The 18,428-nt window shown below is 41.8% G+C and overlaps 2 protein-coding genes across 5 annotated transcripts; both read left to right on the top strand.

Annotated features, from left to right (window-relative positions):
• Positions 1-467: 467 nt before the first annotated feature.
• mgrn1b (mahogunin, ring finger 1b) lies at positions 468-9,401 on the top strand. 4 transcript variants are annotated; one of them, XM_080840318.1, is made up of 18 exons: positions 468-555; positions 1,036-1,193; positions 1,480-1,598; positions 1,692-1,780; positions 1,887-2,033; positions 2,367-2,484; positions 2,768-2,834; positions 2,950-2,993; positions 3,733-3,780; positions 3,884-3,952; positions 4,044-4,203; positions 4,374-4,483; positions 5,017-5,231; positions 5,808-5,919; positions 6,477-6,525; positions 6,836-6,940; positions 7,397-7,436; positions 7,646-9,401. In XM_080840318.1, exons 2-17 carry the CDS (start codon positions 1,106-1,108, stop codon positions 7,429-7,431), a joined length of 1,575 nt encoding a protein of 524 aa, XP_080696444.1. In that variant the 5' UTR covers positions 468-555; positions 1,036-1,105; the 3' UTR covers positions 7,432-7,436; positions 7,646-9,401. The 4 variants fall into 4 exon arrangements, with proteins under 4 accessions (XP_080696444.1, XP_080696443.1, XP_080696442.1 ...); XM_080840317.1 differs by having other exon boundaries at positions 7,391-7,436; XM_080840316.1 differs by lacking the exon at positions 7,397-7,436 and having other exon boundaries at positions 6,480-6,525.
• Positions 9,402-11,288: 1,887 nt separating this feature from the next.
• On the top strand, positions 11,289-13,023 carry LOC308366695 (forkhead box protein J1-B-like; the record flags this gene model as incomplete). The annotated part of the gene is made up of 2 exons (XM_080840425.1): positions 11,289-11,840; positions 12,256-13,023. 2 exons carry the CDS (start codon positions 11,289-11,291, stop codon positions 13,021-13,023), a joined length of 1,320 nt encoding a protein of 439 aa, XP_080696551.1.
• Positions 13,024-18,428: the final 5,405 nt, after the last annotated feature.

Below are 18,428 nucleotides of genomic sequence, written 5' to 3'. Positions count from 1 at the left end.
CTTACTATGCTCAAAATAACAACAACAAATATATAAATCAATTAAACTAAATCTCCTTGCGATATTTTACCAAACACGTATTTGGTGATTTTACAGTACTTAATTGCTTGCACTGCAATTTTAATTTGTAAAAAAAAAAAAAAACATCCGTTAATGTCATCTGAGAACACGTGTTCCCTCTCAGAACACAACATGACAAATCATCACATGATCTATTGTCAGGTCTTCTGCCTTAAAGGATGAACTACATGCATGAAAGAACACTCTATCTACACGAAAAGTGTAGGTCATGAGGCCAGAATATTTTAACATAAATACATAAATGCATTAAGCTAATGTTTACACAGATATCACAGACTTGCATTGGTAGTGACATTAAATGGGCGGGGCTTTGATGTTCTTGTCTCGGGCTGGACTTTTCAACGTCATCTAAATTTCAGCAAATCACATCGTCTCATGTTGAGATACGGCGATGTACTATTTATCGGATAGCAGGCTAGACATCATTTAGGACGGAACAACGACTTTTCTATATCTGACGTCTACATTTTTATGGTATGTTTCTATCACATTTGGTTGTCAGTCGTTAACAGCAGAATACTGCGACAGCACGCCAACTTAAAATCTCGAGTAACAAGAACCAAGTCACATGTAATATTTATAGACTTCAGATTCACATTAGTCTGTTCACTAGTTAGCCAAATCATTAGCTGGCTAGCTAGCAAGCTAATTAGCTTCTCACGTAGCTAGAAGAACCATTGCTCAAATAACGTTAGCTACTCCGTAAGTTGTCGTTTTACCATCAACATCTCTCTCAGTTATACACCGTTGAATTTGCAAGACACATCTTGTGGAGAGTGTATGATTAAATGTGACCAGAAATTCGATTATTTGGTCTAAACGGTCGAGTGTTTATGTTCACGAATCGATAGCTGGTGGTTATTCCATTAGCTAAACAAGCTAGTTAGCAGATAGTCAGTTGAGCTGGCTTTGAGCTAACGTTTACAGATAACCATAATAGGATTTTGCTCCTAGCTTATTTGCCTGGCAAGAGGGGGTTTCTTCATTGCATCTGCCATCCAGCCCGACTATAAACAAGAATAAAATGGGCTCAATACTTAGTCGGAGGATCGCGGGTGTTGAGGATATTGACATCCAGGCTAACTCGGCATACAGATTCCCACCTAAATCAGGTAAGTCCTATGGGTACCGTTATTTTAGTGTTTGTTTTTGTCACAAAGCTATCCACACTCCCATGTCATCCCAGCGTGCCTATTTACTTTGTTTCCAGGATCCTTGTGGTTAGATTAATTTTAGTAAGTTTGTTTTAAACATCAATATATGAATGCCCAGTTCAGTTAAAGTGTCAGAAGTATGATTTGTTAACTACCTTAAAATGTGATGACAAACACTCCTCTTTTGAAAACAGCAAACAATACTTTGTCATAGCTGTCGTGACGTTTGCAATCTCTTTCCAAGGGAACTATTTTGCCAGCCACTTTTTCATGGGAGGGGAGAAGTTTGACACGCCTCATCCAGAAGGCTACCTGTTTGGAGAAAATATGGATTTAAATTTCCTTGGAAATCGTCCTGTACAGGTAAGAAAAGAAGCACAGCTATTTGAAGTATGCCCTGTAAGAATTATTTTGTAGGTGATGTAACGTAACCTGTATTTTCGTCATGTTCTCTAGTTCCCTTATGTTACACCGGCGCCTCATGAGCCAGTTAAAACCCTTAGGAGTCTTGTCAACATCAGGAAAGACTCCCTGCGTCTTGTAAGGTGAGATGAGGTTTCGGTTGAGCTCTTACTGTTAATATTCTTGTAATCAGATGTTGCTCCAAATGTTGTGATTTAGAGATGAGATCTAGGTTGTCTTTAATGTCAGGTACAAAGATGATGCTGACAGTCCCACAGAAGAAGAGGCAAAGCCCAAGGTTCTGTATGGGGTTGAGTTCACCTTCGATTCAGATGCACGGGTGGCCATCACCATCTACTGCCAGGCATTTGAAGAATTCAGCAATGGAATGGCTGTGTAAGAATAAGACAACTTCTTTGAGAATTGACTGTGGGTTTTCAGAGTTCTTGTCTTGACTTAAAAAAAAAAAAACACCTGGTGGTTGTTCTTCTTTTGCACCTTGATGATTTTTGTGTGTGTGTGTGAGAGAGAATAGCTAGTACTTTGGGTAAGCATTCTCTTTCATCAGTGTAGGATAAGGAGAAGCTGAGTACCGTGTTTGTCAAAAGTGAAGAATGAATAAATAACCTTAAGGAATTAATATCCACTTGTTAAGACCTTGACATTTTGTATAGAAAGACTAAATTGCTATATATATAATTAAATGGCGTATGATTTGCTGTTCACCAGGTACACCCCAAAGGTTCCCACATTGGTTTCTGAGACGGTGCACCACAAAAGAGGAGTGAGCCAGCAGTTTTCTTTGCCGTCCTTCAAAATTGATTTCACTGAATGGAAGGAGGAGGATGTAAGTACAGTTATGCAAGTGTTGTTGATCAAGCATGGTGTGCTCATCTTGACAGTCGATAGAAAAAAAACAGCAAATGCTCTTAAAGATTCATTGCACATATGTGCATATCTGTCTGAATTCTTCCTTGTTTGTGAAGCTTCCTGTCAGTGCTTACACAGATACTATGGCATAAAGCTCAGCTGCAGCAATGGCTATACATTATTAGCAGAGCATACATTTAGTGCAGTTAAATTGTGGTTTTATGGTGTTCATTTTTTGTGTGTTTTTTTGTGCTTGGCAGCTTAATTTTGATCTGGACAGAGGTGTGTTCCCCATAGTAATCCAAGCAGTGGTAGATGAGGGGGATGGTAAGTGTTAATAAATAGCCCTTTCCAAAGAGGCTGAGAGGTCTAATTTGACAGATTGCTACTTGTGTTTGTGTGGAGATGCTTTTTAACAGAAGACATTTGTTTTAATTTCCAGATTGCATAGGACATGCACATGTATTGCTGGCAGGCTTTGAGAGGGTGAGTTCACAGTGCAGTTTCTCACAGGATATTTAGGTCATTTTGTTCCCTTTAGCAGGCTTTTCACTCTAGCTGTGTTAAGTTGTGGTTTATGGTTCATGTGGTTTATGGATACAGATCTTGATTGTGACGGAAGGAATGAGTGTAAACAACGTGTTTGTTAGTGCTGACACTGAAGCCGTCACACTTCGGAATAGTATAGTTTTATCCTTATAGAAAACAAAGAGTTTCTTAACACCTGATCCCAAACAGACACTTTCTTTAAACTTGAATATAGATTGTGCAAACATTTCATCTATTTCAGTTAAACATGAGTCCGACCGCTAAGCATGCTATGTGCTTTCCAAATGAAACTGCAGAAAAATGTGTTGCGTACTGAAATGCTGAAAAGACTTATGATATTTCTTTATCGTGTTTTGTTTGCGTAGTTGGTATAGTGTTTGTGTTGTAGTTGGATTCTTCTCGGTCTGACTGTGGCTGTGTTGCATCCAGCCAGAGATATCACATGGCAGGGTAGATGTGGACCATCGAGCTATTCTCTAAAACATTGCAGTCCATCTCTGGATTCTGTACTTCTCTTATACCCCCGTCATCTATTTATAATCTGGCGACCCTGTTTTTAATCTACGATGAACCATCTGCGCGCATAACTTTAGAAAAACACTGCTTTTTAGATCTCAAAAATGTTCATAGTTAAAAAATAGGAGCTTAACCAACGTGTCCCCTTTTTGATTGACAGCACATGGACGGGAGCTTCTCTGTGAAACCTTTAAAGCAGAAACAAATTGTGAGTATCTTCTTCCTCTGTAAACAAATTCATATTTGGATGATCTGTGTGTAAAAGACTGGCATAAAATTGCGCTGCCTCAACCAACTCTATTTCTTCACAGGTTGACCGAGTGAGCTATTTGCTGCAGGAGATTTACGGGATTGAGAACAAAAATAACCAGGAGACCAAGGTAAGCATTCCCTTCCAGGAGGGCCGATGTTCATTTGGCATCATCCACATGTACACAACGACCTCACTGAATGTGTCATTTCTCTCGCCAGCCTTCAGATGACGAGAACAGTGACAACAGCAACGAGTGTGTGGTGTGTCTGTCGGATCTGCGCGACACCCTCATCCTGCCCTGCAGGCACCTGTGCCTCTGCAACTCCTGTGCAGACACGCTGCGCTACCAGGCCAACAACTGTCCCATCTGCCGCCTGCGTAAGAAAAAAAAAAAAAAAAAAACACCCGACTCAGGCCAGGCTCCATGTTGCCCTGATTTAGAATGGAGAGTGTGTGTGTGTCTGTGTCTGTGTCTGTGTCTGTGTGTGATGACTGACGTAGATCATCTGATGACATATGATATATGACATTTCTTTTGTGTTTCCCAGCATTCAGGGCCCTGCTGCAGATCCGCGCTGTGAGGAAGAAGTCTGGAACTCTCTCCCCAGTCTCCTTTAGCCCTGTGCTAGCTCAGAACATGGACCACGATGAACACTCAGTAAGGACACTAGCGTTCACACTGTCCTGCTTTAAATTTGCGATGCATAGGGGCCCCCTTCACTTCTAGTTTATATTGGCCACAAAGCCCCTAAGTGAATCAGGCAGTTCTTCATAGCCACAGAGAAGACTTGAGGTGTGTCCTATCAGTGAGAAAGTACACATTCTAGACTTGATACAGAAGTACACATTCTAGACTTGATACAGAAGTACACATTCTAGACTTGATACAGAAAGAAAGAACATTGTATGTCTTTTAAACTTAATCATAGGTCTGTATGCACAAAACAATAAGTTATATATGGTGTTCACTACTTCTGTGGTAGGTCTTGGAATGTATCCCCTGTGGATATGGGGCCCTACTGTACTTAAATTTGATTTGTGTATCAGAAGCCAAAAATGAAATGAGTCCTTTATCTGCTGTGTTATTTGATGCTTATAAAAATGCTAACATGAATGGGAAACAGACCATAGTGTAGTTAGCTGACTTAGCCTTTGCTACGTGTCTCTCTGTGTGTTCCCTGCCTCTCCCAGAGCACAGACTCCGTTCCTCCTGGATTTGAGCCCATCTCGCTGCTGGAGGCGATGAATGGTCTGCGGCCTGTATCTCCAGGGATCCCCTCCGCCCCCCTCTATGACGAGATCAACTTCAACGGCAGCGTAGGCGGGGATAGCAGGCCACATAGCCCTTCGGAGCTGTCGGGGGATAGCGCTCTGCAGAAGGGCAAAGTCAGCAAGTCACCTGACAGGTAAGCCCCTCCCACTGTGCCCTCTCTCATCTGACTCACGGCTGGGTCTCCTAGAAGAACTAGTGTGACCGTCGTAACATAAACAGTCACTAATGCAAGCAGAAAGGTAATGTCAATCACTGGTTGTTAAACAAAGAAAGTGTACAGGAAGTTGTAATATCCAGATTCTAACAATGCAACAATGGTACTCTATCCTCAGTGAGTCCCCATTTTAGTCGTGATTTTAGTTGAGTTGATATTGCTGTCGAAGCTCTCACCTTCCTGTCATCTCCTCCGGGTAGCCATTGGCCTGAGGCCAGGCGAGAAACAGGCTCTGCCAAGACGGGTCTGAGTGCTCCTGCCAGAGGACACTCTGTCACACACACACACACACACACACACACACACACATATCCTGTATCCAGACTGATGCAGACTGATGACTCTGCATGCTACCTGTGATTCATCCAGTTGACATTGCAGGGCTTCTCGTGTGGCAGGAAAAACACCAGACTCCACAGGGAAGTCTCATACCATAATTTGTGTGTGTGTGTGTGTGTGTGTGTGTGTGTGTGTGTGTGTGTGTCCGTCCTGCAGCACTCTCCGGTCTCCATCCTCACCCATCCAGGAGGAGGATGAAGAGAAGCTGTCAGAGCTGTCCGAGTCCCAGCCTCACCCAACCCTGTCCAGCAGCCCAGTGCCCACAGAGGTCAGTCCCTCAGCTCCCTTACCTTTAACCTTTAAAGGTGCAGTCCACAATTCTGGCAAAAGGCTGTTGAATTGCACACTGCACTAAAGGTAGACAATCTTGGTGTTTTTTAGCCTTGAGTGGTGCAGCGTTCTATGATGAATTAGCCTGTCGTCTCTTTGTTGGAACCGGCTACTATTATTGTAAGTGTGATAAATGCCTGCCTCTACTGAGGTGTCTGGTAGCCACTGACGATGGCGTAAGGCCGAAACGCGTCTACTAAAATAAACTGGTCTTATTGTTAAAAGAGAAAAGCTTGAGAGTGCGGTTTTCATTCTACCAATAGTTTACATTCTTTTACTCGCACCCGAAAACGCATTTATATATTTGTTTTGAAGTAGAGCGCGCCTATCCCTACGAATACGTGTCTGGTAGCCGTCTCAGCTATATTTTTATTTTAAAAAAGCACTTTTTTGAAGATGAGCTTAGGAAAGGCAGTTTAAATGTATGTCATGTGAGCTGAGTGTGTTCTGTTAATGTATAGTGTTGATCCCTCCCATCTGTCCCCTGTATGCCAGCAGGCCACTGCAACAGAGGATATGCCAGAGTCCATCACTCCTGACGATGGTGAGTATGTGGGGCTAATCTGGGGTCAACTTCCCTGCCCAGTGTTCAGACCCACTTATCACGGTACTGAAAGGGTTCATCCTCAGAATACCCCTCATTAAATTGCTTAGCGGAAGGTGTCATACTGTTACTGCATTATGCACTGTTAGAATCTTCTGTAGGATGTGACATCGGCTGTAGCCTGTGCCTGAAGCCAACTGGCTGATCCCCACCGCATGAGACATGTTTTGAGGTTCCAGTGCTAATGCTAATGCTAAGTGCTTATGTGGTGTTGTAGTAGTAATGGCCGCTGCTGTTCTGCTTCTTGCAGAGGACGGTCTGATGTCTGAACAGGAGATCTTAGAAGACTGCAGCAGTGAGCACAGCAGCCTGACCAAGACGGATAGTGACCTTCCCGGCGACCTTTCCCTCCCAGGTGTGCATGTCCACATCACTGATGATGAACACTGTGAAGAGCAGTACCCCAGATAGGCACAAACTATGCACTCATAATAACACCTTGGTTGAATTTTAATACCAGTCACAAAAGGTAGCCACACTGAGTGAGTGTAAATGTGTGTGTGTTGAACAGTGTGAGCTAGACTGTGCATCTAGACTGTGAAGTTTTGATACCCTCTCTATGCTTTTGTGATTCTGTGTAAACTCACCGTTATCAGCGTTTCACACACTGTTCAGCTGCCTCTCTGGCAGTGTCTTGTCTTGTCTTCTCTTCTCTCCTAATTGGCCTTCTTTACTCCAGCTTGGCATCCTAACAAGTGTGCTTTTGTTCCTCACTGAACCCTGTTGCTGTTCCTCTGTGTTTCCTAACTGAACTCCTTGCCATCCTATCCCCTTTCCCCTTTTCCTTGGCCTTGCTTTGGGGCAGCTCTAGGTCCTGAGGCCTGCTCTATTGGTATGGAAGAGTAACTCTGGTATGTAGTCGGCTCTCTGTAGTCTTTCCCTCTTGCTTCCCTTTACTTTCTTGAGAATCATGCTTCAAAAATAAGGATTGTGCCTGCAGAGTAGTGAAATCATTTATGTAATTTGTTTAAGAAAGAAAAAAAATAATGAAATGAGGTTCACAGATGAAGTGTGTAAGGCTGAGAGTGCTTGTTCACACTTGATTCCTCCATCCTCTCAGGTTCGTCAGAGTCCACGGAGAGCCTGAAGAGCGAGAGCACCAACGGCTCCAGCCAGCCTCTCCTGGGCCCACAAAGCAGTTTGCACATGGAGGACGAATAGCTTGACCCGCCCTTTGACCCCAAGCATCAACCCTCCATCGGAATTCCCCCAGTGTTCTTCTTTCCCAGTTCTTTACAGTACATTTCCAGCGCATTCCTGCTTCTCTCCCTCGGACCTTCCTGAAATCAAGCTTGAGTGCTCTGCTATGCTCTGGATCTCACGTCAGCAAACACGTTTCTCCCCCCAAAGACTAAAGATGCTAAACCTCATCCCTCATTGGGGTAACCTTTCAAGAGGTAGACCGTCTTAAAACACCCTTCGTGATGAGTTTTGAAGTACCGATGACTCTTAACCATAGCCGTATTCACCACTAATCGAAAGACATTATGCAAGTGTAGTAATCTGTGATGTAAAATCTTAATCTGTTTGGTCATGTTCTCATTTCCATTCTATGAAGTAACTTTTTGCAAACATGCTTTCATTTCTCACCTCTGAGGTAAAAGAAGGATGAGATTTCTATTTCAGGATATGACTTGCACCTCTACCCATGTGTAGGATATGATAGACCTTTGTCTGGACCAGAAGTAACTCTGCCAGTATTATGATCTAGTGAAGTTTGTGTAACACTCCTCTTGCTTTCCTTAGGTACAATTTGTAAGAAGATACGGTTTAATCCATTTTCCAAGCTTCTGTGTGGAAAGTCATGCCTGTAAAGTTTAACTAGTGGAATTCTTTGCGGTGTTACCTGTAAATGTGTACATTTTAACTGTTTATAATTGAGAAGTATGGTAAGGCAGTGCAGCTGATATCTTATTATTATTTATATTAGGTATACTTGTATATTCTTGACATAATGTTGACGTCTGTGCACAAGTTGCGTCATTGCTGATTGAGGCAAACTGTGATTTTTGTTTGTTTGTTTGTTTGTTTGGCTGAAACATCGTGTTGACAGTTTGCAGCATAATGCTCAGATCACGGTGTAAACAACAACAAGTATTGTTAAAGGCTCGAAATACATCAATTCACAAGCGCACCCCAATGAGCGGTGTAACAGGATGAGATGGTGTAGTTGCTACAGTGCCCTTGAGTATATTTTAGTGTTTTTGGCTGTCCTGAGTCCTGTAAATGTAGCATTAATCATATAGGTATATGTGCCTTTCTATAGAGCAAACATGGCTACTTGTTGCTTGAAACTTTTGTGTTCTTGTGAAAGGACCACTTGTTAAGCCCATAAGAAAGACTTTTTTTTATTGATAATGTACAGACATGTGAGTGAACTCTAAACTGGATAATATTGATTTATTTCAACAGCAGTGTTTAATTGCATATATATATATATTATAATGAATTTGTAATAACACGGTGTAATATGCTTTAATGTTAAGCTTTGTGTACTATGAGGTATGGAAATATATGCTTTTCTGAATAGAAGAGCATCTCACAAAGTTTCCATGGTAATAGCCTGTGTATCAGCTTTTCTGTCTGCTGACATTCCCTTTCCCCTGATATTAACCAGAGACCTCTCCGTTTCACAACAGTAACAGGAAACATAAGCACCAGCTTATTTCAATTGTGGGCTTATTAATAGAGTTTATTTCACCCTTTAAACTCACAATTACTAGACTATTCTCATGTGCCATCTCAGTATACTGATACACCGTGCCTTCTCGTTCCTGTTCTAAGTATTATTGACCTGGTATCCAGGGTAACACTGCACTGGGTCATTCATTGTTTTAAGCGCAAGCTCAAGATACTTTTGTCCTAGTTGGTGTAGAGGCATGTGGAAACCTAATAAAGCTTAACGTTTCAGTAATAAGATTGTACTTGGTAATTGCATCATTATTTACTTTATTCAACCCCTTGAACCCTCAAGACACTGATGATCCTGCAATACCAGGCCCAAAAGGATTTTTTTAGCAGTTCTAATCAAATATCTGATTCCAGTGTTTGACTTGTAGAGTTACCTGATTCAACACAAGCTTTGTTTGAGCTATTTTATATGCCATTTTTTTTTTATACACATACAGATTTATTATATATGTATTACAACTTAACAGCATATACAACTGGCAGGTAAAGTTTTGCATACAGTGGCCAAAGACTAAATGTTTTAACACAATGTATTGGACTTAATGACTACTAAGGCTTATGAAGGCAATATTGGAAATATGTTAAATCATTTTGCACATGGACGTTTTGGAGAATTAGAATCTTCATCGAAAACCCTAGTTTACAAGGGCCTTAATTCATATACGGTTGAATGGTGGTTAGGGTGGTTGAGGAATTTCGGGTTAAGCTTAGCTGTATAGAGTTATGTTTAGTCTGACTGACTGGTTTCACCCAAGGTTACCCATTTTACAAACGCAAACCACTAGATGTCGCCGGAGGCTCTTTAACGTCGCGTGCGTGTATAAGTCCAGTTGAAGTGCGCGACATTAACAAAAACTCACCTGTTGTTAGTTTTGGATAGTTAGATAGCTAGCTAGTGGGCTACTTCAACTTACAGCACGGAGACAAGTTTGATATGGTAAGCGTCCCTTTAAAACTACATTGAAACGTTAGTCATTGGTTGTCAGTGATACTCTACTGCTGGCTATTTGAGGACAGAGGTCTTTACTAATGTAGGGATAATGTAGGCTATAGTCCTTGGTGGCTTGGGGTCTTGATTTTTTGGGGGGATAATGACGCCGGACTATTACTATATCCCGCTTATTATACGGTTTCTTGCCAAAACGATAGAAGACATTCCTTCAAAATATTTTTTGTGCCGTTTCGTGTTTTCCGCTAAGAAGAAAATATTATTCACGCAAATAGAACTTTGGAGTTTCAGGTGTAGCAACCCATTATCGATACTGACTTCAAATTACCATGACTTTCCGTTACGATATATTACCTGACTTCATGCGGAATGATATGAAAGATGTGAATTTGTTTTGAACATTCTGAAGAGCCGTATATTAATGCGGCTTTACTGTCAGGATAAATGTTCTACATCGGTTCATTAAGCTTTCATTGATAGCATAGGGATTTAAGGTTAAACCATAATTCATTAACGAACGTCAGTCGATGTTAAACGTTGGAAATGTCTTGTCATAATTCGTTTATTTACGAACCCTTGAAACTCGCAAGAAGTTGGGGTAGGCGAAACCTGGTTACCAAGGAACCAATCGGGATCTAGCGTTCTGTTTCAAGAGCTCTTTAAACCCCCTTTAGCTGTCATTGTTTTTCTCCGTGCCTCTGTAGCGACCGTAAGCAATTTTGTTTAGTTTTCGCCTTGTTCCACAATAGAAATGGCATAAGAATTAACAAATTTCACCAACAGTTCAAGGATACCAACCAACCTTCATTTAAATGTAACATTGAACTGTCACCAAGAGCCAGATCTAACATTAGGCTAACATCTTACATTCAATGTTAAAGTATTCAGGTAATTTAGCTAACGTTAGCTACGAAAACAAAGAGGTAAGTTGAGACATTTTTGTTGCTGATGTGTTTGAATAAGATATCCAAAACATGTCACTGCTCATTCGAAATTTGTGAGAACATAATAACAGACGGTAAATTTGGTCAACTGATTTTTCCCTCAGTGAGGTGTTTTCATAATGCCAGTGCAAGGCTGTCAGGACATGGCGAAGTTCAAGAGGAAATGGATGATGCTTCACCAGGAGGAAGAGAATGCCAGCACAGCGCATTTGGACGATAGTCTCACTAGCCTGCAGTGGCTTCAGGGTTTTTCTATTCCAGGTGCTAACGCGGAGAGTCTCCCTGGCTCCAGATGCCATCCACAGCACCTGCTGGAGATACAGCGTGAAGGCATGGACTCCCCAGCCAGCCCCACAGCTGCCATGATGGCACCACAAGGGTCTGGGTGTCTCACATCACCCACCGTCTCAATCAGCCCAAGTAGTTACAGCTGTTCACCTCAGCAGGAAGAGGCAAGTCAGGGTGATCATCACCACTTCACGGTGGTTGCCAGCTCAAATAAGAAGATTGACTACAAGACAAATTCACAAGTGAAACCTCCTCACTCGTATGCCACACTCATCTGCATGGCCATGCAAGCCAGCAAGAAAAACAAAATCACCCTCTCAGCCATTTACAACTGGATCATTGAGAATTTCTGCTATTACAGGCACACAGAGCCAAGCTGGCAGGTGAGTGACTGATTACAGCCTACATAGCTAGTCTGTTATGAATTCTATATTGTAGATTGATATTAAACAATCATTTTGAAATAACCCTTGAAGTAACCCACAAAGGCAGATCATTAATAAGGTATTTTAGATAGTTTAACACATACTGTGTAAATGGTTCAGGCTATACTAGGTGTGCAGTAGGCCTATGTACGATCAGTTATTGCGGTGGGAACAAGGTGGGAACTTTTAATTGATATGGCTCAGATTAGTATAGACATTTCAAAGCATTTCTCAGTGCTTGGTGTCAATGATACTGTGGTGTCTAGGCCTTCTGCCCCGCAACATATTAAAGCATATAGCCCACAATGAGCCAGTGGTGTAGTGGTCCCTCTAATTTTGACCCTCACTGCATCCTTATCTGTTGTTTTTGCAGAATTCCATTCGCCACAATCTCTCCCTCAACAAGTGTTTCAAGAAGGTGCCAAGACAGAAAGATGAACCTGGAAAAGGAGGCTTCTGGCAAATTGATCCTCAGTATGCGGACATGTTTGTTGGTGGCATCTTTAGGCGCAAACGAACACCTGGTCATCTGAGTATCCCAAAACAGAATCCTCAGGAACACCTACAGACCCTACACGGGGATCAGCATCACAGAGGGATGGAGTATGTAAGAAAGCGCAAACATGGTCATTCCGATGACGGCCAAAACTGGGTTCAGAAATCGCCACTTCTAGCGCAAGAGGTAAGAGCGTCTTCGGACTCTTGGGCTTCAGGCGTGTGTGATGATGACAGGCGGGGACAGACTTTTGATGACCTGGAGCTGAATGCCGCTCTGCAGTCCCTGAGCAAAGAGATGGAGGATTACCCGCCGGGTTGGCACCCCGTGACGGGCCATGGGAACTGGTGTGTGGCTGGTCCAGAGATGACCCCCAGGTTCATGGAGGTCAATCCGGTCAGCCTGGCCGACTGTCCTGGGGTCAACCAGCAGCATGGTCAGCACAGCATGCAGCTGTCCGTCACCCCACCACAGTACTATGAGGAGCTCACACTGTTCTCAGATCAGCAGCCACACCCATGGGACTGCATGAGGGAGGAGATCCAGGCTGTCCCCGTGTCAGTGGAGAATGGGGTCAGCGTCTATGATGGCTTCTTCTATGACGTGCAGTCCTGGGGCAGGATGGAGCCCTACCTACATGTATAACCCCTTTCACACAGAGCCAACAGCACTTCAGCAAGACTTGTGTGGCACATGTTTTTGTTTCCTTAATAAGTTAGTGGATTAATTCATTAACGGAGGAATAAGAAAGGGAACTCATGGAGAGTGAGAAATTGGTGTTCTGTAGACCCATGTATCTTCTTGAAGAAAACCTGAAAGAGTAAAACAGAATTATGAGCCAGGGAATATTTGCAAACCCCATTGTGAACCCCGCTCCTATCATTTCTAAACGTTAGCCTAGCTATTGAACGATTTGGTTAAAGGTTTGTTGTTTGACCATTTTCCGAATGAGACACTGCATCCCCCAGACTTCTAATTTTTTCATTTTTAAGTGATGACAAAATAATTTAAGATGTTTATTTTCAATATTTGTACAATAATACAAAATAGCTCCTGTATCATCTCCAGCACTTCTCACGTTTACAGTGATTTTATTTATGAATACATTTTAGTTTTTTAGGCATGTTGAGGCATAAAGTATGCATTAAATGTCAAGGGAATATGATAGGGAATATACAAAGGATAATAGGTCAAATTGTTATCGTTTTAGGTGGCATCTGTTTTAGATGCAATATGGCACTGTTTGCAGGTTGAAATTCACAATTAAAACAATACTTTATATACTTTTCAGACAGCCTGAATATAACTGCTGTCTTTTGTGTGAATAAACAAATAATTGTACAAGGCATCTGTCATTTTTGTAAAGGTATTTTTTTGAAAGTTGGGCAGTTTAAAACATGATAGATGTTTAGCATTAGCAAACATATGTTCTCTTTTCAATGTTTTGGTACTGTAGGTAGCCTAAAAAAACAGTTGACATTAAGATATGACATCTGACTAACTGAGCATTTAATATTGTGGGTGTACAGAGCTGAATACAGAGAATGTATTGGTTACTCACCTGGATTCTCACATCTTTGCTGGAAGAGCACAAAAACATGACAAGCGTTACTGTACTTGCAACTTTACTGCATATGTACCAAGAGATATTTTGGATTGTCTTTCATATTTTCTTTCTTTCTTTTTGAAGAGTAAAAGAAATGCATCACAAAGTGGTTGATCCTCTAATGTGTCAAAAACTAGGTGTATCCCATAAAGTGAGAGAACAAGCAGGGATGAACTGAAACTAGTAATAAAAATGATGTCCTGATGGACAGCTAAATGTCAAAAGTGGCAACTGAAAAAAAGAGAAGGAAAATATAAGATACCGATATAAGATACCGCCTCTAGTCCCAAGATTTGAAAAGTACTCTGAATTTAAGATTAAGTCACATTTCATCATTCTGTGAAGACATAGTGAATAGTAGCTTTAAAGAAATATGCAGTTACTTACCATTCCCTCATTTTGACTCCATATATTTCAGACCCTACCAATATTTTGAATCAATAAACAGAAAACAAAAAAACATTTTTTTTTAATTCAAAACAGAACTAAATAGGAAAGATCCCTAGGTTTCCAAAAAATCGAATGAACCTTACTTCGTAATTGTGTCGGCTGTACACATTCGCAAAGTGTGGTGTGAAGCAGTTATAGAATATGATCGCCTGTACACACAGGAAATAAATATTGTCAAAAAAAAAAAAAAAGGCTCTAAGCATAATGTGCCAACTGAGCCAAAGCAAGAAAAAGATTGAATGGTTTTGTAAATGTAAGGATTTTAATTAAAAATGAATTTTGACGACAGACCAAACCATATCAGAGGAACAGAGGAAAACATGGTGTAATTGTTGTAGCGTCATCTTATGGCTGATTGGTTGGGTAAATAGCTTCTATATGCCATTAATAATAAGTCTACAAAATTCCATTAAGATGGACAATTCACACAAACATGTATTAGCTGCTGAATTTTGATTGGCCATATGGTAACCATTTTGTTGGGCCAGCCCACCCCAGATTATTGCTTATGTAACAACTCTTTCCTATTCATTTCCATCTTGGGAAGGGATAATTATTGAAGTTTTCTAAGATAGACAAAGAGAGGCAAGTTTTAATTCACAAAAGCCTCTTCAAATTCACCTGGTCTCTTCCTGTTGTTGTTGTCACAGGATACAAATGACCGCAGAACCCATATCCTGACCTAAGGATAGGACCACTTTAACTAATTAATTAAAGGCTGCTTTCTAAAACCTGACATCTGTCATCCCGGCGGACAGCTTAACTGTACACTCCTATCACTGGGAAAGGATTACATCACTGTCATTCCCACCGCAGTCAGCGTTTGCTCAGGTTTCCTGCCCAAGAACAGATGTCTCGTTGGTACCCGTCAGGTATACTCCTCAGTTCTTTGTGAAGTATGTGTATCATGATGACTGTGGTAAAAATGTGCTATCATTATTATATACTCACAACTGACAAACTATCTGCATTGCGAAGTTCTTATCGTCTAGGTCCTGGTCTTCACAAGTGTCTGGATTCAAGCTGTTTGTAGAAGCTAATGACCAGTTGGTTGTGGTCAGTTGACTTCGGGCTTTTGGACATGAGTATTTATGAATGATGACTGGGCCCATTCAACACATTATATGAATTACAATGCTATTGCCATGCTTATCTATCAGATAAGCAAAATACAGGTGGCCAGGGTAAATTGATGGAGCTTTCAACTGCAGTCATGTAAACTGATACGGAGCATTTGTCCCCTGTCAGACCTTTTATTATTTATTATGGATGACCGCAAACAGGTTCCCACCACTCCTCTAAGAACGACCAGGTAATCATCATTGAGTCACAGAACAGTACCTGGATAGTTTAATTGATGTCTAATTGGACAGCTATTATCCAGAAATAAAACGTAGCTGTATGAAATAGCTGTATATTCGAGCATGTGTATAATATTGTCAGTCTTGCCGCTAGCAGTTTTAGCTATTCCTTTTCAACAACAGCTTTTCAAGGGTACTGGGTCAGAGGAGTCGAGAAAATCCTATAAGCAGTACAAGAGCTGTGTCTCTCACACACAGAGAACACGTAGCACACCACCGACAGCATGCGAGTGCAAACAGTGTGCCTCCTTGCAGGAGAGACTCAGGGGGTTCATTAAAAAAGATTGAGTCTGCTGGGGCTTCACCTGTCCCAGCTGGCTGCTTATCTAGCCGACATCTGTACGGGTGTTGAGTGTGTGTGGTGGAGGAGTGTACGGCACAGATCCCAGGGGCTCTCACTCTACAGATGACTGCCACACACACACACACACACACACACACACACACACACACACACACACACACACACACACACACACACACACACACAACATACACTCACATATGCACACACACACACACACACACACACACACACACACACACACACACACACACACACACACCTACACTCACACACATACACACACTCACACACAAAAGCAGCAGCTCTTTAAATATTCATGCCATGTCAGTGTGGTAAGAGACATCCTTTTGAGTCTCTCAAAGCCTAAGCTCAGAAAGACATGGAGAGAACCATAACACACTCACACAACTACACGCACACCCGCACTCACACACTCACACACACTCACTCACACACACATACATACACACACACACACACAACCACTCACACACACATACACACACACACACACACACACACACACGCAAACCCACACTCACACACACTTACTCGCACACACATACACACACACTCTCACACCCACACACTCAACCACACACACACACACACACACACACACAAAGACTCACTCACACATATCTTATCTTTCCCCACCAGTGCTATCACAGATAGATAGTAAAAATGTAGATGGTAACAGATAGATGGCACAGTTTCCCACAAACTGGCCTGTTTGTCAGCGGTGGTGTTTCACTGCAGACAGGTGGATACTGAGAGAGCTGCGAAAGAGAGGGGCCACAGGATTTTACTCTCATTAGAACGTCCACGCCACAGAGAGGACCACCTCTCTATCATGCAGAGGCCGCCAGTCATTCTGTCATTTCTACAACAAGAAGTGCAGTTTTCTTTAAAAACCTACAAAAATACAGAAGAACACCTCCCAGCCCCCCCCCCCCCCCCCCCAATCTAGCACCTTTATTATGCAATAAAATAAATTACATAAATGAAGATCTGTGTGGGTCTCTGTTGTGTATGTCAGGTCCTTTAGGTCGTGTTTTATCCATAGCAGTCCTGTTGAAATTCTAAGGCCAGGGTCACCTTGAGCATCCTCTGTGACCTGTGGGACCCTGAGCCATACAGGGATCTGGTCTGAATGTTTAGAATCTGTGCAGGATGCCACTCTCAACCAGAGGCTAGCAGAAAGGGGTTTCTAGAAGTTTCCAATTGAAAGGGGGGACCTTGTAGGATGTGTCGAGGAGTCCTAGTAGCATGTGGTACCGACAACCTCTAGAGGACAGTAACGGATCATTTTTTCAGGAGTCGTATTTGACACGATCATGCAGAAATGAACAGCATTACCAGATAAATAATAAACACACAAACATTCTTAGGAAACAGGATCCAGTTAGGAATTCACCATCAGAACTAATTCTTGACTTCATCTGCTGTAGAAAAATGAACACACAATAGCTTAAGGCTAGATCATCTCTAAGAGGCGACCATGAGTGTAAGCTGCATCCAATGTCCTGTGGGCCATGTCTGAGTTTGGCAATGGTAAAGGCTTAAAACCCTGCTGGAGCCATTTTTAAAATACTCAGACATAACAGGACTAAATCTCTGAATTGTTTATTGTGCTTGTACTCATGTTCAGACGTCTAGGTAAAAAGCATCTGCACCTGCTCACATTTTTATGTGGCTTATGAGGGTGTACACTGCTCTCTAGTGGTGACATTGCAGGAGAGCACTAATATTGGAACCGAAAAAGACTTTTACTCAAAACATGTTGCATATAATTTGCCCTCTGGTGTTGTTATTGTGTGTTTCTATGCAGCACTTTTAAAACTGACTGTGCTCATAGTTTAGCATTCCAGTGTTCCCCTTAACAATGTCAATATTAAATAGTATTAATTAATTAATTAATTAATTAATTCAAACATATTCATAAAGTATATTCAATCTCTGAAGAAAGCATGATATTATGTCATTTCAGTTTCCCTCATATTTAGTCTCTGTCCATATCTACAGAGGTTGTGATGTTCTCGTTGTGTGTGACTTAATAAACAGACCGAGTGTTATAGAAAGATGGTTTACTGATATGAAGGAGGCAAGCTTACTGTTCCCATACTCGCGGGCTCTGCTCTGCATGAACACCCAACCTGCGCATGCCTGTAGGGGGTCATGCCATACGTCACTGTTGTGATAATGTTATAACTCATAAACATTATAGAGGTCACCTCACTACACACTATAGCAGAGGTCAAAGGTCATCCAAGGTGTTCTCCAGTGTAGCTCACAAGACTCGTGATAAAGGTAAATCTTCTGTATA

This window comes from Sprattus sprattus (genome assembly GCF_963457725.1).
Source record: "Sprattus sprattus genome assembly, chromosome: 6".
In the NCBI taxonomy this organism is placed as follows: domain Eukaryota; kingdom Metazoa; phylum Chordata; class Actinopteri; order Clupeiformes; family Clupeidae; genus Sprattus; species Sprattus sprattus.
The sequence above is the reverse complement of the archived record's forward strand: the minus strand, read 5'-3'. Positions and strand labels throughout refer to the sequence as shown.

What these genes read in the sequence shown, in the direction of transcription:
- mgrn1b (XM_080840315.1), top strand. Translation starts at nt 1,106, where the DNA reads ATGGGCTCAATACTTAGTCGGAGGATCGCGGGTGTTGAGGATATTGAC. An exon ending in CTGTCCCATCTGCCGCCTGC is followed by an intron (nt 4,204 to 4,373) that starts GTAAGAAAAAAA and finishes TGTGTTTCCCAG; the next exon opens with CATTCAGGGCCCTGCTGCAG. An exon ending in GCAGCCCAGTGCCCACAGAG is followed by an intron (nt 5,920 to 6,476) that starts GTCAGTCCCTCA and finishes CCTGTATGCCAG; the next exon opens with CAGGCCACTGCAACAGAGGA.